Consider the following 24,825-nt stretch of genomic DNA (forward strand, 5'->3'; position numbering starts at 1 on the left):
TCAAGAAAACATAAATAAATCAAATGAAGAATGTCTTATCATCGAGTGCTTAACGAAGCTTTCATTCAATTTGGGTCTTGCATGTACTCTAACAATCAAGTAGAGTATGAAGTTTTGGTGATTGATCTTGAGACTCATTTTACATAATAACATAATATTATATATTAAATATATACACAATAAAAATAAATAAAAATATAAAAATTCTAATTTTCGTATTTAAATTACGTACCTCTTTTTTTATTATCACATATATAATTAATTAAATAAAAAAATTTAAAACTTTTTTTATATTTGTGAGATCAATGTATATTTTTCATTAATCCCGCAATAATAAACTCTAATACAATTTTTTTTTTAAAAAAGGAACTCTAATACAAAAATTCAAATAATATGAATCACATTTAATTGCAAATATTTTGAAACAAATGTATTCAACGGTTTAACAAATAAAAAATAGTTATCTTTAAAATAAGTATTTATATTTTTTAATCTGATTTTTGTATTATCATCAAATTTTTGAATGTATCAAACTACTAAAATTATAATCACTATTCTAAAAAACTGAAATATAATATAAATGTTAGTAAGCCATAGATATATTAGTTAGATTTATTTAACTATTTCAATTTTAATTTCATAGAACGTCTTCCATATTTAATTACAAATTTAACACCTAAAACTCCTTTATGTTTTAACATTTATTCATTGATATTACACTTACACATATTTTGTTAATTCAAAATTTCATAATAAATTTAATCATTACTTATTTTGAAATTGTATATAAAAAATAGAGTATAATAATTTATCTAAATATAATATACATGTAAATAAAAAAATTACATATTATTTTAATTTTTAATCTACATGTTAAATATTTTCTTTGCATTTATTAAAATTTAATATTAGTATTTTAAATATTGAAAACTTTGAAATAGTTATTTTTAACTTTTACATAATTTAATATAAAACCACATATTTAATTTTTATTTTAAATTTCTTTATAAGAAATTCAATTTTTTTTCAAAATTTTAATAAACTTTTCTCAATGATATGAGTCAAAATTATTTTTATTATTATGTATATATATATATTTTAAAATTTTTAATAATCAATAATTACATAACAATAAATTCACCCCCTCACTAAAAAATCCTAGCTCCGTCCCTGTATATATAGCCAAATTTTTGCGACGATTTAAGAAAATCGTTATAATTAAAGATCTGACACCGACACGCGTACAATTATTTGAGACGCACGTAGAAGACGCGTATTGTAGAAGAATTTTGCGACGGTTTGACTTTAACCGTCGCGATAGCGATGCTCTATTTTTAAACCTTTGCAACGGTTAATTTTGAACCGTCTCTACATTCCGTCGCAAAATCGTTACACAATTTTGCAACGGTTACATGTAAAACCGTGGCAACATTTTGCGACGGTTTAGTATAAACCATTGCAAATTGCGACGGTGTTTAAAAACCGTCGCAATAATAAACCGTTTTTGTAGTGAGATCTACACAATTTTGCAACGGTTACATGTAAAACCGTGGCAACATTTTGCGACGGTTTAGTATAAACCATTGCAAATTGCGACGGTGTTTAAAAACCATCGCAATAATAAACCGTTTTTGTAGTGAGATCCTCAGAAGATATAGGAGCTAGCTAGCTAGCCCCATATAATTATACGGTTGCATCACTACTCATTGATGATTTAGAGAATGCATGTGTTTCTCCGTCATAAATATTATATTCCGAGACAATTAAGACAACAGGGAAGCAAATGAAATCGCTTCAGGTTTTGAAAATGTCACCTTTCTCCCGAAATTAACCTATAATTAAGTTAGTTTAGAAGAATCACCCTTACATCATGTGGAGAGGATTGCAGGTTGATGTTTTGATATTAACATAGACTTGACCGGGACCGGAATTACCGAGTAGAAAAAACGGGATATTGATTAAAAATAATAATTAGGTTCCGTTTGGACACGTGATTTAAAAATATTTTTAGTGTTTTATAAGTGAAAAAAACTTAAAGTATGCTCTTATCCAAGCGCATACTTTAAGTTTTTTTCACTTATATTTAAAAAATGGTATTTTATATTAAAGTTTTATAAAATGTTTTTGAAAACTATTATATTTTTTAAAAAAAAATATTCTCCACGTATAGTTTTTAAATGAATTGTGTTAATGAATGGTTTTGCCGTTTGCGTAAATTCGTCAGTTTGCATTTACCATTGAAATGTTTAATTATTTTAAGTTTTCATTTCAATTTTGCAATAGAAATTGTTAAAGTAAAATAGATGCTATAGATGAACTCCCACTTCATTGTCGAAGAAGAGAGGAAAATGATTGTATTACAATAATTGTCAATGAACAGTACAAGAGCGTCTTTATATAGTAAAGGAAAATAAAGGAAAGAAACGTATATTCCTTGATATAGAACTAAAAACGTGTTATCTATTCCAATAGAAATCATTCCATTAATTGTAGTTTTTACTATCCTCATCTCTTTCTAAAAAAATCTCAAATCAGGTCTTCGGTGTGGAAGTGTTCTATCAGGTACACAATGTGTCAATGCAATTACACTTTCTAAACCCATATATATTTTGGACCACTTTCCTTCTATCAGGTATAAAATTTGATATTGTAATTACATTTTCGAACCCATAAATATTTTGAATTTCAACGATTTCGTATACTTTTTGGGTACGTAACCACATTAGAAAAATAGTGACAAATCACCATTTCATTGACAACGGCCGACACAATCTACTGATCTCCATGTGGATTTTATCATTCATAAAGGTAAGCTCGCTATAAAGTACTTATGTGGGATTTAGATAAGCTTTTGAGACTGTATTCTATGTCACTATGGGTGTGTGTGTCGATCATCTTCTCAAACAGTAAACCAAAAACGCGAGGCATCATTTTTCTGGAGTTTGGTTGCATATATAGAAATATATATATATATATATATATATATAAACGTATACATATTCATATTGAATAAATCTAGAAGTTTATGCTTCGTTTTTTAATATCTCACACATTTAATTACAAATTTTATTTTACTATCATTAATTAGCACCTGTACGTTATCCAATTATTTTTTATTTTGTAGTGAATTATATGCTTAAATCGTGCTTATTCATGATATTTGCTTTTGTGCAAAGTCATTGTTAACCAACAATCACAACCAATCATTATATAAGAAACTAAATTAATTTTACAAATTAATAGTCAGATATATATCTAACTTCGTCTCATTGTTTTTTCGTATGTCTACTTTCTTTCGTGCGACAGGAGTAGCTAGAAACTTTTACTTTTGATGCGTTTTTTTTTTTGTTTATTTAAACTATGTTACTCCGGCTACCTCGGTTGAAATCTTGCGTCACTTCTGGGTTTTGTTCATTTTGCGTTGCTTTTGAGTCAAATTCTCAAACCTAAAACCTTCTGATGTGGGAATTGTCCACACTTTGTTACATGTGAAATATTTGTGTTTCTGCAAACCTACATGTAATTCTATATTTGTCCCAGCCTGTCTATATATAATATTTGTACGATAGTAAGCTTTCTTCTTATTACCTTTACTTTGCCAATTTGGTTTGAAGAATTACGTGATTTTGTACCCCAAATTCTATATATGTCCCGGCCTGTCTATATATAATGTTTGGGAGAATTTAAATCTTTGTATACATGAATGAGAAATTTCTCCAAATAATTAACTATTTATTGTACGTATGGTTGATTAGCTCAATTAAATTTGTTTAAAATGAAAAATAATGGTTAAAAATTTTATAGCCGCACAACTCCAGTTAGGAGAATGAAAGCTAGAGAAAGAAACAACAGATTTATTGACCATGTGAAATAAGAAATGAGTGGTAAAAATGTGTCGGCCCCTTTTTTTGTTTTTTAGATAAATTATTTGCAGTGTATTCAAAGCTCGAGGGTTCATGTAAAAGACTAAAAGACTAATGATTTCGCTCTACTCATGGTTGAGTGACTTTGTTCTGTTATGAATTCCTCATGTCGTGTCATTGGAAAATATTGTGTATAGATAAGTATGATAATGTTCATGGACAATGAAAGCACAATGAGATCACTGTTAAGGATGAGAAGACCCTTCTCTTTGGGGAGAAGCCTGTTGTAGTTTTTGGTGTTAGGTATGGTCCTTGCTTATTCTTTTCTCTTTTTTTTTTTTTTTTTTTTTTTGTATTTGGTTGATGATTATTTATGTGTTGTGTACAAAGTACACCGTATTGAAATTTTAATTTGGTGATATTCAAGGAACCCGGAGGAGATCCCTTGGGGTGACTCTAGTGCGGAGTATATATGTTGTCGAGTCAACTAGAGTATTCACTGACAAAGATAAGGTTGCGGCCCATTTAAAGTTTTGAGTATCTGCTTTGGTGGTTGATAAATGAGTATTTTATATTATGGGAAGCATGTGATGGTCCCTTTCAAATTGTTAGAAGATGTATCTTTTTGAATCTATATTCATACGTACACTTCTGAAATCAAAACATGAATGGTTTTGTGAGCTTATTGGTAGAAAAAAATTATTCGTTAACTTTAGTATAAATATTAAATATCATGAGTTGATCCGCAAGCGATTAATCTCCTGAAAATTTGTGAATCACCCGGGGGTGCAAAGAAAGTTGTTATTTACGCTAATGTTTGTAGTTGGTGTCAATGAGGAGTACACACCAGATCTAAATATTGCTTCCAATGCTAGCTGCAACACAAACTGTCTTGCTCCCTTGGCCAAGGTTGGTATACACTTTTTTCTGCATGTTTTCATGTTTCTCTTCTAAAATATTTTTTGTTTTTTTTTTTTTGGTAATTTTCATTTCTCTATTACAAGTATATATGTTTAATGAATTGTTTATTTAATTTTAATTTGTGTCTAGCTATAGTACTTTCATTTTCATTTAGCCACTCAAAAGACTGTGGATGAACCATCCGCAAAGGACTGAAGGGGTGGGAGAGCTGCATCTTTCAACATCATTACCAGCAGCATTGGAGCAGCAAAGGTATATGGCTTTGGCTACACGTGATATGTTCTTATTTTGGATGAATAAGACTTGGTTATCTTATTTTAAATTTGAAGCAGCAACCTGAAAATCTATTTTTTTTTTTTTTATTTGAAGCAAGGTATAACTTATTTATATCACATTTGGACCTTGGTCTACTATTATATCTCTACCATTTGATACTATTTATTATAAAAAGACCATTATATTGTATTAAATTATATTCGTTCCACACACGCATCGCGTGTGCCCCGTCCACTAATATATTATAATACATCAATCCCTTAGAAAAATTGTCATGATAAATTAAGCTGTGAGACTAGAGTGTCTAGTATTCTATTATAGTCTATAGATCCGCGAAATATGTTTCCTATCAAATTTAGAATGCACAAATCCTCAACAAAGAAATTTAATTAATTGGAAGATAATTTTTGGTAAAACAGAGAAATTTTTTGTGACTTAAATATTCATAATTATTCATTAAATGAATCATATTTTTTTATAGTAAGAAGATTAAATTGGATTTGTATAGTGAAGTGAAAATGATAGTCAATTCAATTTCTGAAAATGTTTTCTCTAATTGTTGTCAGGAGTTCACGTAAAAGTTTTCTACTTTGTCAAAGATGTATATTATTTGTTAACTTTTGGTAATATTTATTTTTTAAATTTAAATTACAATTTTTTTTAAACATAAGTGGTAGTGATGGTACTACATGGTGACAAATATGAAAGAAATCCAACAACCATATCAAAGTTACAAAATTTAAATTTAAAAAATATTAGTAATTTAAATTTAAAAAATAAATACTTACAAAATTTAACAACAAACTAACGGTGAGGAACATTTTCATATATTGAATTGTCTAGCCTATTTCTATACAATCGAATTTTACATTTCTAGTCTACCAAAAATATAGTCCATTACTTAAATCACAAAAATTTCTTACCATTTGATAAATTCAGTTTCAGATTTCTTTCTCGAGAATTTGTGCCGGCAAAATTTGCTAGTAAACTTATTTTGCGAGTGTATAATAGAATATATATTAATAAAACACCCCAGTCCCCAGTTCCTCCTCCTCGGGTTTGAAATTTTATTATACAAATGGTTAGAGAGAATTTGTATATCAAAATAAAACTAACGTCAACTATCTCAGTACTATTGTATGCACAAACGGGGCAATTCTTAGACCCGAAGGACAATCCAACGGCCCTGGACCATGACAAATCACCATGATGTGATGTGCAAAATGGCCCGGGACCATTGGATCTGGTAGACCGGGCAGTACCGGTTTGCCAGCATAGAATGGCTCGCACAAACGTCCATACTATTGCGTATCATTGATTTTGAATCAGTGATAATTTCGATAGTATGCCCGCACAACACAAGAAAGATAACGATAGAGCATGATAACAAACATTTTTTCTTGTACTTGAAGAAAAAATAATATATTTGAGAGACGATTTGGAAAATTTATACATAGATATTGTTAGGGATATTTGGTTGCACATAAAATCAGATTCAAATGTTGTCACAAAATGTTGGCAACATCTGGCATAACTAGAAGTGTCAAAATGGGTTAGCCCGCCCCGCCATACAAAATAGGTTGATTGAGTTGGGTTGACAATTTTCCAACCCGCCTAAAAAGTAGGCAGGCCTGCACCGCCCCGCCTAATGGTGGGTTGTGGTGGGTTGCGGGTTGGCCCGCCAAAACCCGCCAATTTACATGTAAGCCCGTCGGGTTGGCCCGTTCCGCCACTTAAAATAGGTGGGTTGGATTGGGGTTTTCCCAACCCGCCTTAAATAGGGGCTGCTCCGCCCCGCTTAATGGTGGGTTACGACGGGTTGTGGGCTGGCCCGTCCCACCAGCCCATTTTGACACCTCTATGTATAACATACAACGGAATTTAATAAAAGCGTTAATAAAATAAACAAGCAACGAAATAAATAAACTCAAATATTTAAGCAAGAGTACAAATTATAGCGCCTCAGGGCTTTACATAACCCTAAAACTAGTGAATCATTGTAAAAATCAATTTTCTCAAAACATATGAGAAAATTAACAATAAAAATATCTCCTAAAAATTCTATTTGAAATATGTTAGAACTTAATGGGGGGGGGGGGGGATTTAGGTTCTATTGGCAACTTTAGCAATTTAAAGCGATTATGCAAGTACGCAAGCGGAAGACTTAAGCAATCAAATAATAAGTGCGGTAAATAAATGCGTAATATAAATAAAGCAGTAAAAGGGATAGAAGATGTTTATGAAAGTTCGACGATAAATCGTCTACGTCTCCCCTTCTTGGTTAAGTCGATTAACCAAGGATCCACTAGCACTTCGAACGTCTTGGCCTTAATGGCTCCAAGGATAGCCTTACAACTTGACACGATCACCGCGCCGATACAACTCAACACTCTTGGCCTTAAGGGCTCCAAGGATAGCCTCAACACTTGTAAAATACACTTGGCTTCACACACAAGTGTTTACAAAACCGAGCAACCAACTCACAAACAAACAACCCTCGATTTTACAACCCCGTATACAACTCGATATGTGAATATATTTTGAACACTCAAAAGGGGCTACAAATTGCTCAACAAATGGCTTGAATAATGCTTGAGAGGATTGAGAGACTTGAAGATGTTGGGATGTGTTGAATGGCCTCGGAATGCCTCCTTTTATAGCTGAAAATTCGGCATCAATCGGAACTTCCGATCCCTGCATCGGAGCTTCAAAAATTTGAATTCTGAGACACGCGGGTGTACTGGATTGGAACGTCCGATCCACTTCGGAGCTTCCGATCGGCGCAATAAATGTGTTGTCAAGCAAAAGTCTTTCGGACAAGATTATCAGGCGGCCGTTCAAGATCGGAACGTCCGATCACGTTCGGTGCTTCCGATCTGCTTCACTTCGTTGCCTCTGATCTGCTTCCGAACAATATAATATTCTTAGAAAATGATCGGACCTTCCGATCATAGATCGGAGCTTCCAAACTTGTTTTTCGTAGCTTCCGTTCTTCATTCCGAACAATATAAAACTTCCTGGAAATAGATCGGAGCTTCCGAACTCTGATCGAAGCTTGCGATCTACCCTTAGCTTCCGAAGATGCTTCTGATCATGATCGGAGGTTCCGATCTCCAATCGGAGCTTCCGATCCCGTAGCAGAGTATACTTCTTCGAATTTTGTTTCTGATCTTGAGTATGAATTTAGTCTTAATTCATCTTGAAAATTTTAACTCTGTAATAAGCTCAATGTAAATATTAGTAACATTTTAACCTAGTTTTGTTAATCATCAAAACATAGAGAAATAAGACTTGTTAATGCATTAAGAACATTAATCTCATAATTCGAGATTTATATGCGTTTAAGGCGTAACAATCTCCCCCTTTTTGATGATCACAAAACTTGGTTAAAAATAGGAGATAAAATATACGATAATCATAAACAATTTTTATAAGCAACAAAATTTAACGGATAAACAAATTTATCAGATAAACAAATTTTATCCCAATTAATATTTTAACCATTAATTCTCCCCCTTTGTGATAAGAAAAAAGTAATGAAACATAGAATTAAAAATACGCAACAATTTCATTACAATAATAATTTTTAATACAAAGCAAGAGAAAAAATACAAATAAAAATAAAAAAAAAATCTAAGAGTCATCATCATGCTGCGGAGGAGGATAGCGAGCGGCGAAGTCATCAAATCGAGTCTCCAGAGAGGCAACTTTAGCAGTCAACTCGGTAAAATGAGTGTGCATACTCGTCTCAATGCGATGAAGAGTCTCGAAGAGTCGGTCGCTAGGAAATTGGTTTATTGGTGTAGGAGGAACCTCAGGAGCTTGGAAAGGAAGATCACCAATGGTAGATGCAAAGGCCTCAAAACTGGAAGAGGATGGAATATCAGTGTTGGGAGGACCAGTCGGAAAACCTTTGGTTTGGATAGAGTGAGGAAGAGAGGAAAAGTCTCGATGAAAATCAGTAATAGGAAAAAATCTAGAAAAAGCTCGACTAGGATCATCAACCCATCGAGAATACACAGGATTCCAAGATAAATCCATCCTGATAATAAACTGATGGTTGATGATATGACTCGACTGGATTTCAAGAGAAGGGATCCCCTCAAAATCAATATCAAAACGACTCAAAATCTGGTTAATAAACCGGGCAAAAGGAAAGGAAACCTTTTTAGCCGTCGTTGCCGTGTGATGCATAATCTGCATAACAAGGCGCGGAAGGTTAAAAGGTCGAGAGGAGATGATATGAAAAAGGATATACAAATCCAGATATTTGCAAGTGGAGAAGTCTCCACTGCGGGGAACTATGGATGTGGTAATGAGTTTTTGAATGATTTGGAAATCAGGACAAAGACTCTTGAGATGGATTCGATCGTCATCACCAGTGGCTTGTCGACCGAGAATAGTACTAAGAAAGAGATTACGATCAAAGTTTGGATCATTTTGTGGCCAAGTTTGGGAAAAATATTCACCGGGTCCATTCCTGGGAAGATCAAACCAGGAGGACAGATCAGTAGAAGAAAAGATGATATGCCTTCCTTGAACGATCGTGGCAATGGTGATATCACCATGCTCTAATTCGAGTTCAAGGTTTGCATAGAACTCGTGAATCAGTGAAGGAAAGATTCGGTCGGGGACAGATGGCTGAAAAAAGGATTCCCAATGTTGAGCATTGATTAAGTTCAACAGTAGGAGATGGAATTGGGCCAAGTAGGTAGTATCTAAGATACGACCCGGATGAATAGAACGATGCAAATAATCATCAGGAATGGCCTAGAAACAGCTGGTTGGGTAGGATCACGGATAATAATAGGGCGACTAGAACTCTCTTGATCGCGACGGCGTTTGACAGGCATTTTTATAGGTTGGAATCGTATGAAATAGAAAAAAGAGAAGAAATTTAGGTGCAAGAAATCGGACTGAGCGATCTGATATTTATAGGGGTTGGAACGATCGGAAGCTCCGATCCTGATCGGTCGTTCCGATCGTGCGGTCCACTGAGGTAAGGCCACGTGTTGATCGAAAGCTCCGAACAGGCTTCGGATGTTCCGATCCTGAGGCGGTAATTAATGATAAGGCGGTGAAAAGTAATTTGAAAAGACGGATCAGATGGGGATCGGACTTTCCGATTGTGATCGGTGGTTCCGATCCTCATCTTGGATGGAAAATTTACCGCGCAAGTTGAAAAGTGGCGGGATACAGATCGAAAGTTCCAATCTGGATCGGTGGTTCCGATCTGGATCGGTGGTGCCGATCTGCCTTAGGAAGAAAGCATGATTTCGACTCTTTAAAATTTATTTTATTTAGCATTTAAGCAAATAATTCACATAAAAATGTGAGCTTCTTAATTTTGAATAAATACAATTGATTTGTATTATCCAAAATTAATTTGCTCGAATTTAATATTAAGCTCCCCCTTAATATGACATTAAATTTAATTTATGCCTACAAGTGATTACAACTCAATCATGCCAAGTTCACCATGCAAACGAATAAAAGTATTTTCATCTAGTGGTTTTGTAAAAATATCGGCAATTTGATTTGACGTGTCAACATATTGAAGTTCAACTTCATTTCGTTCGATGTGGTCACGAATAAAATGATGACGAATGTCAATATGTTTGGTGCGCGAATGTTGAATCGGATTCTTTGTAAGACATATGGCGCTAGTTTTGTCACAGAAAATAGGGATTTTTGAAAAAGATACACCATAGTCGAGCAATTGATGCTTCATCCAAAGAATTTGCGCACAACAACTACCGGTAGCCATATATTTGGCTTCGGTCGTTGATAACGCAACACAGTTTTGCTTTTTGGAAAACCAAGAAACTAAACAGTTTCCTAAAAAGAAACAAGTTCCACTAGTGCTTTTTCGGTCCACCTTATATCCACCAAAGTCGGCATCGCAATAAGCTTTTAAATCAAAGAAAGAATTTTTCGAATACCACAAGCCGAGATTTGGAGTATTTGAAAGATATTTGAAAATGCGTTTTAAGGCGAACAAATGTGATTCCTTTGGACATGATTGAAATCGTGCACACAAGCAAACACTAAACATAATGTCCGGCCTACTGGCAGTAGCATATAATAAGGAGCCAATCATACTATGAAAGGAAGATTGATCTACAGATTTACCATTTTCATCCTTGTCGAGTCTGATTGTTGTGCTCATTGGTGTGGATGATGATTTGGTGTTCTCCATCCCAAACTTCTTTAGAATCTCCTTAATGTATTTGCTTTGGTTCACAAAGAACCCATCTTTACACTGTTTGATTTGCAATCCGAGAAAATAGTTAAGTTCCCCCATCATGCTCATCTCAAAGTGTTCCTGCATAAGCTTGGAGAAATCTTGACAAAGAGTTTCGTCAGTAGAACCAAAAATTATATCATCAACATAAATTTGCATAATCAAAAGATCATTTTTGACATTCTTGGTAAATAAGGTAATGTCGATCTTTCCTCTTGAAAAACCATTTGAAAGCAAGAAAGTAGACAGTTTATCATACCAAGCTCGAGGAGCTTGTTTCAAACCATACAATTCTTTGTTTAGTCTAAACACATGATCAGGCAAAGAAAGATCAACAAAGCCATCAGGTTGCTCAATATAAACCTCTTCTTTCAATTCACCATTAAGAAAGGCACTTTTGACATCCATTTGAAATAACTTAAAATTTTTAGAGCAAGAAAAAGCAAGTAGCATGCGAATAGATTTTAGTCTAGCAACAGGCGCATAAGTTTCATCATAATCTATGCCTTCTTCTTGACCATATCCTTTCGCTACAAGCCTAGCTTTATTTCTAGTGATAGTGCCATGCTCGTCAAGTTTATTCCTAAACACCCATTTAGTACCAATGATAGATCTATCATGCGGCCTAGGAACAAGAAACCAAACATCATTGCGTTTAAACTCATTCAACTCATCTTGCATCGCAATTATCCATGCATCATCTAATAAAGCATCATCTTTGCATTTAGGTTCAACATGCGAAACAAAGGCAAGATGATTACAAATATTATTAAGAGAAGAACGAGTGGCTACTCCCTTCGAAGGACTTCCTATGATAAGATCCATTGGGTGATCTTTGTGAAGCGTCCAATCCTTCGGAAGTGGTGTTTCCTCAACGGAAACATCTATATCATTTAGGCTTGAGGAAGCCAACTCTTCTTCGAGTAATTCTACATCATCAATGTTAGTGCGAACAATAGTAGACATAGATTCATCAAAAATAACATGCATAGATTCTTCAACAAGTAAAGTGCGTTTATTAAAAACTCTAAAGGCCTTACTTGAGGTAGAATATCCGAGAAAGATACCTTTGTCGGATTTGGCATCAAATTTGCCAAGGTTGTCCTTACCATTGTTATGTATGTAGCATTTGGAACCGAAAGCTCGAAAGTAAGAAATGTTAGGCTTTCTCCCTCTCCATAATTCATATGGAGTTTTCTTGAGAATTGGCCTTATTGATACGCGATTGATAATGTAACAGGCAGTGTTCATTGCTTCAGCCCAAAAATATTTTGGTAGAGAATGCTCACATATCATGGTCCTCGCAATCTTCACAAGTGTCCTATTTTTTCTCTCAACGACCCCGTTTTGTTGAGGATTCCTAGGACAAGAAAAATTATGACCGATGTCTTTCTCTTCACAAAAGTTTGAAAAACTCTCATTTTGAAATTCACTTCCGTGGTCACTACGGATCTGCTTTATTGAAAGATTTTTCTCATTCTCAACACGTTTCACAAAAGTTTTAAAATAATCAAAGGCATCATTTTTGTGTGCTAAAAACAATGTCCACGTGAATCGTGAGAAATCATCCACAATGACAAATGCATAAAGCTTCCCTCCTAGGCTAGCGTTCCTCGAGGGACCACATAGATCTAGGTGAAAAAGTTCAAGGGGCATAGAAGTTGATATAAAATTTTTGCTTTTAAAAGATTTCCTTGTATGTTTGCCAAGTTGACATGCATCACAAATAGAATCTAATTTTAAATTGAGTTTTGGCATACCAACAACTAAATCAAGTTTAAAAAGTTTTTCTTTGGTACTAGGACCAACATAACCTAGTCGTCTATGCCAAAGAATGTTGTCATCAACATTCAAGGATACAAGACTTTTAATATTTGATAAAGATAAATTGTTTAAAGAAACCTTGTAAACATTTTCACTTCTATATCCTTTGAAATTTATGGATTTGTCAGTCGTGAGTGATATAGTGCAGTGTTGGAGAGTGAATTTGACTTCATAACCTCTATCGCACAATTGACTTATGCTTAGTAGATTATGCTTAAGCCCTTTCACTAGGAGTATATCATCAATCAAGCAAGATTCAGATATACCTATTGAGCCGATTTCTTCAATGATTCCTTTGTTGTTGTCTCCAAAGGTTACAGTTCTCTTCTCCTTTGGTTTGATTGATTGAAGTAGCTCCTTGTTCCCCGTCATATGTCTAGAACATCCACTGTCTAGATACCATATGCTAGGGAGAACAATTTTTCTATTTCCCTACAAGAAATTTATTTTGGTACCCTTTAGTTCTTTTGGGTCCACAGTGTTAGAAAAGAGAGATACAAAATAGACTTCTTAGAGTTCAGTCTCTCATAGCAACATCATCGTCACTTTCTAAGAGTGCTCCCAGTAGTAGGTAGGGCTATGCCTCTTTAAAAACCTATTTTCTTGGACAAAGCAGCGTTCATCAGGAAGACCAGTCGCATCAAGGCAATTTAAACCGGTCTATGATGAACTCCCTTAGATCATGATCTCATAATGCCAACTGATGAGTTGTTAAGTACTCTTAGGCCTCCATTTCATATAGCTCTTTTGATTATATTGAAATCTTAAAGATCTACATTTATGTTTAACATGTCCTATTTTACAACAATAAGAGCATGTAGGAGGTAATCTCATTTTTGCCTTTGCAATTAGGCTAGTAAAGTCAATTGATTTCTTACCATACCCTATTCCACCCTTATCAAAACTACATTTCTGCATGCTAAGTAAGTTACTCAATTTATTACTACTAATATTGAACTTATCAAATGATTTTTCTAAATGAGCTATGTCATCCTTTAATCTTAGGTTTTCATGCTTCTTAGAATCTAATTCATTTTTAAGAAGTTTATTTTCTTTTCTAAGGGTTTTAGCCATATCAAACATAAGTTTATATTCTTGAAGTATTTCATCATAAGATGGTACCTCATCATTGTCGTCGGAGGTGATGTCATCACTTTTAGCCATGAGGCAAATGTTGGCTTCCTCCTCGTCATCGTCGCTATCGCTCCAAGTGGCTAGAAGTGCTTTCTTCTTTCCCTTGTCAACTTTCTTCTTAAGAGGACACTCATTTGCATAGTGGTCTTGTTGTTGACAGTTGTAGCAAGTAACTTTCTTATCTGGCTTCTTTTGGAATTTGTTTCCTCGCATGAATCATTTGAACTTTCTTGCGAAGAGCGCCATATCATCATCATCATCATCTTCTTTGGATTGGCTAGATAGAGCAATCCCCTTTGCCTTAGTATCTTCTTTCTTTAATTCCTTCCTTGTTGATAATTCCAGCTCATGGGTTTTTAGAGTCCCATGTAGTTGATCAAGATCGTAGGATGCGGTGTCGCCTTTGTTTGACTCGATGATGGCCGTTCTCTTGGCATCCCACTCCTTGGGTAAGGCGCGTAGAGCTCTCCTCCACACTTGTTTGGTTGGATATTGTTCCTCGAGTTGGGCTAGCTCATTGATAATTTGAGTAAGCCTTCGGAACATAGTATCTACATCTTCATTTGATTCCATCTCGAATGTTTCATATTTGAGTTGGAGTAGATCGATCTTCGTCTCTTTGACTTGATTAGTCCCTTCATGGCATATCTCCAACTTGTTCTATATCTCTTTAGCGGATGAGCACATTGAGATCCGGTTGTACTCATTCATATCTAAGGAACAATGAAGAATATTCATGGCTTTAGCATTTTGAGAAATTAATCGCATGTCCTCCTTGGAAAAGTCGTCCATTCCCTTGGGAATTTTGACACCCTCAACCTCTTTAGTAGGTATGTAGGGACCTTTCACAGTAACTTTCCAAAGATCATAATCTACGGATTGGATATATAGGGACATTTGATTTTTCCAATATCCGTAGTTTATGCCATTGAAAAGAGGAGGACGATTTGTTGATTGCCCTTGAGCATAGTCACTAGCTAGATTTGCCATAGAGCCTTTTTTGAAAATATTTTGTAAAAAGGTGGCTTTGATACCACTTGTTAGAACCTAATGGGGGGGAGGGGGGATTTAGGTTCTATTGGCAACTTTAGCAATTTAAAGCGATTATGCAAGTACGCAAGCGGAAGACTTAAGCAATCAAATAATAAGTGCGGTAAATAAATGCGTAATGTAAATAAAGCAGTAAAAGGGATAAGAGATGTTTATGGAAGTTCGACGATAAATCGTCTACGTCTCCCCTTCTTGGTTAAGTCGATTAACCAAGGATCCACTAGCACTTCGAACGTCTTGGCCTTGATGGCTCCAAGGATAGCCTTACAACTTGACACGATCACCGCGCCGATACAACTCAACACTCTTGGCCTTAAGGGCTCCAAGGATAGCCTCAACACTTGTAAAATACATTTGGCTTCACACACAAGTGTTTACAAAACCGAGCAACCAACTCATAAACAAACAACCCTCGATTTTACAACCCCGTATACAACTCGATATGTGAATATATTTTGAACACTCAAAAGGGGCTACAAATTGCTCAACAAATGGCTTGAATAATGCTTGAGAGGATTGAGAGACTTGAAGATGTTGGGATGTGTTGAATGGCCTCGGAATGCCTCCTTTTATAGCTGAAAATTCGGCATCGATCGGAACTTCCGATCCCTGCATCGGAGCTTCCGAAATTTGAATTTTGAGACACGCGGGTGTACTGGATCGGAACGTCCGATCCACTTCGGAGCTTCCGATCGGCGCAATAAATGTGTTGTCGAGCAAAAGTCTTTCGGACAAGATTATCAGGCGGCCGTTCAAGATCGGAACGTCCGATCACGTTCGGTGCTTCCGATCTGCTTCACTTCGTTGCCTCCGATCTGCTTCCGAACAATATAATATTCTTAGAAAATGATCGGACCTTCCGATCATAGATCGGAGCTTCCGAACTTGTTCTTCGTAGCTTCCGTTCTTCATTCCGAACAATATAAAACTTCCTGGAAATAGATCGGAGCTTCCGAACTCTGATCGGAGCTTCCGATCTACCCTTAGCTTCCGAAGACGCTTCTGATCATGATCGGAGGTTCCGATCTCCAATCGGAGCTTCCGATCCCGTAGCAGTATACTTCTTCGAATTTTGTTTCTGATCTTGAGTATGAATTTAGTCTTAATTCATCTTGAAAATTTTAACTCTGTAATAAGCTCAATGTAAATATTGGTAACATTTTAACCTAGTTTTGTTAATCATCAAAACATAGAGAAATAAGACTTGTTAATGCATTAAAAACATTAATCTCATAATTCGAGATTTATATGCGTTTAAGGCGTAACAAAATAGAATAAAGAAAATAAAGTAAGGAGATGATCCTTGATGTCAAACACACGAAAGAGCAACACTCTTCAATCTTCAATACTCTTAAAGTCTTCACGGCGATCAAGTTAACACGACCAATATCATCTTCAGAATTTTCTCAAGTAGTACGCACAACAGCTCTCAGAAAAATTCACTTGCTCGTCTATCTCTCTTAATCTCTTGTACACGCCTCCTTCATAAATAGGCAAAAGAGTCCTTTTTTTGTTTTCTTGTAGCCGTGTGAATCTTATCAAACAAGATTTGATCTTTATTTTTATAGTTCAAGATTGAATCTACAAAGGTAAGGAATAAAAATAATTAAGATATGAGATAAATAAATATCATGATAAGCACAATAATATCTCAAATTTACTAAATAAGAAAATAAATAATTTTAAATTTTATGACCAAGAAAGACAAAAGACTTATGTAGCGCTATCAATTTTTCTTAACTTTATTAAATAATAAATGTTTAAAAATAAAATTTATATAAATGCTAACTGTTTTTTTTTAAATAACTGGGGAAAGGAATGGAACTACTGAATAAATTCTTTAAAATAAAAATGTTGAATGAATTGTTGGAATAAAATGGCATGAAATGGGCTTCAATTACTTGTCCAAAAGGCTTGTATACTTGTCCAAAAAGCTTGTCCCAATTGATGCAAAAATTTGAATTTGGTGAAATAAATTGGAGAAAAAGTTGCCCACATTGAAACATGTTCAATGTATTGTTCACCTTAAATAATCCAACTATGGATTATGGGATTAGGCCCTTAGGACAACGGGTGTTTTGTAAAGAGGCAAGACGCTAATCGATGCAATAAACATGCGCGCGCGCGCGGCCTGCGCGGCGAGGTCTTATGATCAATTATTCTTTTTGGATAAAATTTGGTTAAAGAAAAAAAAATAAATGAAATTTATTTTTTTTAGTGCGCTCGATCGTTAAAAAACGACCGACCGAGCGCAGCCCTTTCCTTCCGAGACAGAAAGTTCCAAAAAATTTGGGCGCTCGATCGACCAAATTATACCGATCGAGCGCACCCTTATTTTCCGAGGCAGTGAGTGTGGCAAAAGTAGGGTGCTCGATCGGTTAAAAATTACCGACCGAGCGCACCTTCTGTAGTCCGAAAAGTCACGACTCTTTTTGGGTTTTTTCTGTTATGGGTTGCATCTTTAAGCCATAAAACGTGTTCTTTAGAGTCATAGTATATATATATATGACTATATAACGCAGAAGAAGTAATTAGAAAACATCTGATAACGTGATATATCAGATTTCTCTGTAAATTCTTCTCTCTCTCTCACAAAAGTCAAGTTGACGCATATTTTTGTTCCTTGAAGATCGAGATTTTTGGTGTGCTACTATATCTCGATTGTAAAGTCGTTGTATCTTAAATACGATTGCCGCCAACGTTTAAGCACTGTTAATCGGCAATTTCGTCTTGCGGATAGAGAGTTTCTCTCGCCTCGACTTTGTTCATCTTTGTTGCTGTTGTTGTTGCTATTAATGTATAAATTTTCAAAATTCGGAGTACACCCTCATAACAGATACATATGCAAGTAGAAACAGCATAAAGACTGAAACTTTAACATATGCAAATATATAGAAACAACATAAAGACTGAAACTTTATAGGAATATCAAATAAGAAAAATATATATATGTTTGGAAGCAAAATATTATTCAAAATATTTAATGATTTTAATTTAATAAAAATAAATGGATAAAAAAGTAAAAGAGATAACATCAAATATAGAAATTAGAATATATAAATAAGAACGTATGAAAAAAGAATGAGTAGGAAGGAGGGAGTATATATATATATATATTTTTGAACATCGGAGGGAATATATTTAAGTTGGCAAAAGAAGGAAATAATAATAAATATTTATTTTTATATTTGATCCGGTTCATAAAAAAATTACTGTTTTTTATGTACAAATATTAACTTTTCATCTTACGTATGATTGAGTCAATCTATTTTCCGAATAAATTTTTGCAAATTTTGATCATTAATTGTTTTTTAAAAAGTAATTTTTGGTTAGTTCTTAATAAGAATGGGAGGCACATGTTCCAACAAATTCAAAAATTAAAGCTATCAGTATCCAATTTTATTAAATGTTAATTTTACGACGCGTGTACATAATGTTATGCAACTCAAACTTGAGTAGTCGGAGGCCGAGATGCAGCAGCAGAGTTAGCTAGTTGTTAGGTTTATTTATTAGGAAAAATTGCAAATTTAGTTTGGTATGTTTGTCATTTTGCGATTTTGGTCCTTTATGTTTTTACATTTCTATTTTAGTCTGGCATGTTTTGATTTTTGGCAATTTCGGTCCTTTTTATTCGAAAATGCTTACGTGACACTGTACACGTCAGCTCCACATCAGCACTGAATTGGTGCCATGTCAGCGTCACATCGAAAAAAGGACTAAAATTGCCCAAAAAAATAAAGATAGCGGACTAAAACTGAAATCTGAAAATATAAAGGACTAAAATCGCAAAGTGACAAACATATCGGATCAAAAAAACAATTTATTAGTATAATTTAATTGGTTGTATTTTTTGGATTTGTTTAATAGATTATATTGTGTCGGTCCAATAATTATTTGCGTTCCGTAGTTTATCTCTAATTATTGTTAATTGCATTTTTAATTAGGCTTTAATATGTGATTAATAAGAGATCTGGACAAGAGTACTTACTACATATTTTATGGTTTTGCAAGAGATAGTTCAGAGCATTGCAAGAGATAGAGTTTGGTGCTATTTGGCAAAGCATGCACTTTAAAAATCTTTTTATATTTTATAAGTGAAAAAAATTTAAAATATGTATTTGAACAAAATTCGTGTCAATATTTTATGAACAATTTTTTTTTCTCCTAGTATAATAATTTATAATTTTTAGAGAATAACTGAAAACTATTTTTTTTTTTTTTTATGATTCTTGAAATATAACAAACACATGCAAGATTGCAAGCCATACGGTACTAAAATCCAAACAAGAAAAAACTTTTACAAGAAAAACGTTGTGGAATGTCTTGAAGCATTTTCATAAACGTTTTCTAAGAAAATAACTAATTAACTACCATGCTAAACTTTTCTGGTTCTGATCATTCTAGCTAGCCTTTTCGTATTTAATTCCAACAAAAGTTTGTAGTAAACTTTAACATTTGCAATTCGTTATCCTATTTCAAACCTTCCAAGTCAAGATAAGTAAATTATAATTTAGTACAAACTTTTGTCAAAAGAACTATAGTCCACACACATTTCAATTGGGCATGCATGCATTTCAATACAAACTCGGGACATAATTAACTATATATATAATTTTGAGTATATATGATGATATATATTAAAGTTGTGACTTGAATTTATGTATGTTACATCAATTAATCATCATGAACTATATGGAATTTAAGAACAACTAGACAAAATATAAAAATTTTGTTCAGAATTCGCCACCAGAAATCTTCTTCTCTACCCAAGAAGGCGACAACACAGGGCTCATTCTACAATATTCCAAGTACTGATGATCATTCCCTTCTGATCTATCCAACTTCATTAATACTTTATCCTCCGAATATAATTGATCATGCACTACTTTCACTCGCCACACTTTGAGAGTTTGATCCAAGCTACCACTGTATACCACCAAATCTCCGCCCATCTCATCGCCTTCCATGGCGGCGGCCAAGCACTTCACCGGCCCATGATGCCCGTCCACCACCGCAACACATGAATGCAACGAGTTCCCATCTTCCCGCTTCCATATCCGAATCGTCGCGTCCTCGGAGCCACTGAGGATAAGATCCTCGATCGTTACTAAACAAAGAACCGCGAAATGATGTCCTTGCAAGAATCCCAAGTGATTGTATCTCCCAGAGATTCTCTCCTTCTCCCAGAAATTTATCAGCCCATCGGAGGATCCGGAGTAGAGGAAACAGTTTCCTTGGGACGACATGCTCAAGGCTAAGGCATTCACGGGAGAAGGCTGGAACTTTAGCTTCATCGTGAGAATATGAGAGCTTTCTCCGCAGACCCTTCTCCAGATCTTCACTGTTCCATCGGATGAACATGTGAAAACACACCCGTCTTCTTGGTTGATCACGATCGCGTTGACGGGACCGTCGTGGGCGATAAACGAATCCACGCATCGTCTCTCCGAGACTTGCCATACTTTGACCGTCCGATCCCAAGAACCCGTGAACAAAAGCCTCTCCATGTTGCTGTACGCGAGGCAGGAAATTGGGTTCTTGCGTTGGTGGCTGCTTTTCTTGGGAAATTTGAAGAAAGATCTTCCGGGCAATGTGGCGATCTTCTTCGACCGGAAGTTCTCCGCAGACGGCACGTCCCAAGCTCGGATTCTGCCGTCGCCATGCGACGTGAAAAGAAACCTCCCCCACCCGGAAATGGCTCGAATATCGCCGCTCGAAGCTTTGATATACCCCACTTCAGAGCAATCAAGAAGCTTCCAGACATGGATTCTGCAGCTACTCGATCCCGTAAAGATGAAATCTTTCGTCACGTACACGGAGAAGATGCTGCCTTCACTGCGATGCAGTGATGCTAAGCAATGGTAGAGTAGCGGCGCCGGAGATTGGGCGGCGTTCGTCGGAGTCCGAGTCCATTGTACTGTTTCCGGACTCGTCGGCCAAAGCCTGAAGGATGCTGCGGAAGCGCAAGAAGTTCTTGCTGACACAGGCTGAGGATCGCCGCCGCCGTCGTAGTCGTCCTCCTGCGATATCGATGATATTCTAGGAAGATTTACGCTTCTTCTTGCTTCTGTAATTTTTAACTTACAGGGACCTTTTTCATCTGTGAACTCCATGGATCTTGAGTTGAAACTGGATGATGAAAGGAGATCATAGACATTATATTTTTATTTTTTTGACAAAAAAAAAATATTGTAATTAGTTGGATATCACATAATAATATAATTATAATAATACAGGTTATATTAAATTTTTGGGTTCCTATCAGAATTTAACCTATGACTAGCTGTAGATCGAAAAAGACTATAAATTTAATTCGATCTTATTTCATCCTTCTTACATTTATGGGCACACTCAGTGTCGAGCTCTGCAACAACTTAATAAGAAGATAGAGTGGTCCATGATAATATATATATTATTATAATGTACTTAATTAATTTATTTGAATAATTATTGGTATTTATAGTAATGTTGGTGATAGAATTAAAGTGCATTTCACGCTAAAGTTTCACATTATTTCATGTGGAGTTATGATTTGATCCACCTCTTTGCCTCCATGAATTCTTTTAGATGGGAATATATTTAATAAATTTTATAAATCTTTGTGTATTTATGTTGAAATGGCTGATGATCACGTGCATTAATTAAAAGAATACTTACTAGCTATCACTATCGTGGAAGTTGGTTTTAATTTCACTAATGTAATTCGTATATAGTTTGTGTATTCTTCTTAAATTCATACTCGATGTCAATGTTCATATAAATGTATAATGAATATTGTTCATTATATCAAAACTCATATATATTTTGTTCTATATTGTAGATTTGTTCTTTATGTTTGGTTGGCTTGATTGTTACATAATACATTACTCTAGGATCGGGCATAACAAATATAATCGAAAACAAGTGACAACTTTATCAATTTTATAAGAAATCAAATTGCCAACAATTTATCGTGACCAAGTGCAATCACATTCTTGTTGCTCTATATATCAAAATATTGCTAACTTTTCCTCTTTTGAATAAATATTTTATGCTTAGTTTATTAAAATAATATTTTAAAAAATAAAATATAAATATTATTTATTCTTGGTTTCTTCTGCCAGTGGCTCCTCCCCACCGTAACTCCATTCATGAGATTTCCACTCGGGAAGTTGCTGGATGACCACCTGTATTTACATAAAAATAAAATAAAATAAAAATATATATTTTTGAAAGTAAAATATTATATAATTATAAATTTAAAAAATGAATTATAAGTTTGGAAGTGTGAAATGACGAACCAGCCCTCTGGATTCTGGTCCTCCGACCGTGGTCTGGCAAGCAAGCCTCCAATTCTTTGGTTTCTACGAATAGAAGTGCAAAATTGGTAATTATTAAGAAGTTCGATGATTTCACATTGAACCCTGAATTTTAATGAAATACCTTTTTAAGCTTTTCCTTCTCCTTTTCTGTCCGAGGGCTTAATAGGTCTCTTCCCTCAACAACCTACTGTCAAAAAGAATCTTATTTATTTATTTTTAAACTAGAAAAGAATCTCTTGTTCAATAACAAATGTGTCATTGATGCTAGTATACGAGTACTACTCGTAAGCTAGATAGCTAGAATCGAAGTTTCCGTAAATAAAATAATATGAAAACTAAAATATTCGTCTACTCGATTTCGTAGATAAAATAGTGAAAAAGTAAAACAATCCTCTACTCTTGGTTTGGTTATAGACGATTCTAAATTCTTATAATCCAATATATTTAGGTAGTATTTGGGAAATCTTCTACGAAACACTTTTCAGTTTTTTTTTTACAAAATTTCTAATTTTTATGAAAAAAAAAAAAAGCTAAAAAGTGCTTCCTAAAAACTCTCCAAAACACTACATTAACCTGCTCTGTACGCTTAGATCAAAAAATCAGGTTGGACTCATGCTAATTATCAATAGATAACTTTATAAAAAAAATAGTGGAAGAACTAATAACAATAACCTCTTACAATTTGTCATTAAACTAAAGTGAATTGAAATATTTTTTTAAAAAATTACTCGATAACAAAATCCAACCCTGTTGAGCTAATAAAATCGAATTTATAATCAGTGTAATAATAATTACCTCGACCATGCAGGTGGCACAGGTTCCTCCTCCAGCACAATTCAACAACGCCCTAGCCTGTAATTAAATGACATTAATAATAATGAAACAAGCCTATATATAAGTAGGAGTTTAATTCACAAAATAATTATGTTATTTATTCATGGCATTAAAACTATACAGTAAATATAATTAATTTTTTAATTAAAGGCAAATTACCAAAAAGGGCTTACATATGGCCCGTACAATTCAATGTTGTTATCCAGCATTATATCCCTCAGCTTCTTCCCACCCGAAGCCGTCCGATAATGCACATCCGGAGACCCGTCCGGAAGCAAAACAGACTACAAAAAAAATAATGGATATATAAATAAAGTATTGTTTGCAACATCTAACAATAAATGATTACGCTTAAATTCGAATAAAATTTTGGCTTATTTCGAATTATTTACGTACAACTTACGCTGACAAACGCTAAGCTGACAGTCGGGTTCGGTTCTTGGTCGTCGATGGGAGCGATATCCGACTCGGAATCGGCTCGAATCCGGACGATTCCGAATCTTTTTAGAGTGGTGAAGCTGAAATGGTTAATGGGGGGCTTTAATATTTTTTTCAGAGGGGTGTTGATGCTATGAAGTGATGATGTAGACAAGGTGTGAGTGTTGAGGTGAAGTGATCCCATATTTTGTGTGTTTGGAGATAATTCATATGGAGCTAAGCTAGCTTTTTGGTGACATGGTTTACTTTACATAAGTTGAATGTATGGTTCTAGTTCATCTCTTATCTCATTGTGTATGGTATGGTCTCATTCATATATTTGTACGTAGCATGCACATATATTTATGTATTTTGAAGTTTTCCTTGATAAGAGGAGCTAGCGTTATTATAATTAACGGTTATTATGTTATTAAATATACATCGTTATAAATATTGTCTATAGTCTAAAATAACTAATTTGGAGATCATGGAATAAATTTTTGATAAACTAAAAATACCCTTATAAAATAATATCAATAGTGGATTATCGTAATTGATGACAGAAACCATTTCTAAATTATATTTATGTCAAAATAGAGTAATATGTAAACTCAACATGAAAATTTGTTTAATTTTGGGCTAAAAGTCAAAAATATTGCAAGTGAAAAGTTAAAAAAACAAAAAACAAAAACAAAGGGGAAAAAAAAAAGGAAAATCAACTTCGCTAGAAGGAGGGCTTGAACCTCCGACCTTGTGGTTAACAGCCACACGCTCTAACCAACTGAGCTATTCCAGCTTCTTGTTTAAGTTGTTTCTAATAATTTAATTAAATCTTACACAAATAGTCATTCAAGTTCAGAAGGTTAATTCGTTACATCTGAAATGAACATATCTAATCAAGAATTTTGGATCAAAAATTAACATGGTAACCAGATACTCGGCACAATACGAAAAAGCATAC

At 34.4% G+C, this 24,825-nt stretch overlaps 2 protein-coding genes and 1 non-coding gene across 4 annotated transcripts; all 3 read right to left on the bottom strand.

The window, feature by feature from the left end:
* Positions 1-20,045: 20,045 nt before the first annotated feature.
* Positions 20,046-21,425, bottom strand: LOC140861990 (protein JINGUBANG-like). The gene has a single exon (XM_073264990.1). The coding sequence runs from the start codon at positions 21,423-21,425 to the stop codon at positions 20,046-20,048; it is 1,380 nt and encodes a 459-aa protein (XP_073121091.1).
* Positions 21,426-22,222: 797 nt separating this feature from the next.
* Positions 22,223-24,103, bottom strand: LOC140866828 (photosynthetic NDH subunit of subcomplex B 3, chloroplastic). Of its 2 annotated transcripts, none has more exons than XM_073271882.1 (6): positions 23,844-23,970; positions 23,621-23,731; positions 23,409-23,465; positions 22,735-22,797; positions 22,593-22,655; positions 22,223-22,478 (listed from the first exon to the last, which is right to left on the bottom strand). In XM_073271882.1, the coding sequence occupies exons 2-6, from the start codon at positions 23,654-23,656 to the stop codon at positions 22,389-22,391; spliced, it is 309 nt and encodes a 102-aa protein (XP_073127983.1). In that variant the 5' UTR covers positions 23,657-23,731; positions 23,844-23,970; the 3' UTR covers positions 22,223-22,388. The 2 variants fall into 2 exon arrangements, with proteins under 2 accessions (XP_073127983.1, XP_073127982.1); XM_073271881.1 differs by having other exon boundaries at positions 22,230-22,478; positions 23,851-24,103.
* A 483-nt stretch (positions 24,104-24,586) lies between these two features.
* TRNAN-GUU (transfer RNA asparagine (anticodon GUU)) lies at positions 24,587-24,660 on the bottom strand. The gene has a single exon. It is a non-coding gene; the product is annotated as a tRNA-Asn (tRNA).
* Between the last annotated feature and the right edge of the window lie 165 nt (positions 24,661-24,825).

Source organism: Henckelia pumila, chromosome 4, assembly GCF_033568475.1.
Source record: "Henckelia pumila isolate YLH828 chromosome 4, ASM3356847v2, whole genome shotgun sequence".
In the NCBI taxonomy this organism is placed as follows: Eukaryota; Viridiplantae; Streptophyta; class Magnoliopsida; order Lamiales; family Gesneriaceae; genus Henckelia; species Henckelia pumila.

Bases quoted from the DNA above. Each gene is read 5' to 3' on its own strand.
- LOC140866828 (XM_073271881.1), bottom strand. From the start codon at position 24,069: ATGGGATCACTTCACCTCAACACTCACACCTTGTCTACATCATCACTT. The intron at 23,466-23,620 runs GTAAGCCCTTTT...ATTTAATTACAG, and splicing joins TTGAATTGTACGGGCCATAT to GCTAGGGCGTTGTTGAATTG. The intron at 22,656-22,734 runs GTATTTCATTAA...TTCTATTCGTAG, and splicing joins AGAAGGAAAAGCTTAAAAAG to AAACCAAAGAATTGGAGGCT.
- LOC140861990 (XM_073264990.1), bottom strand. From the start codon at position 21,425: ATGGAGTTCACAGATGAAAAAGGTCCCTGTAAGTTAAAAATTACAGAA.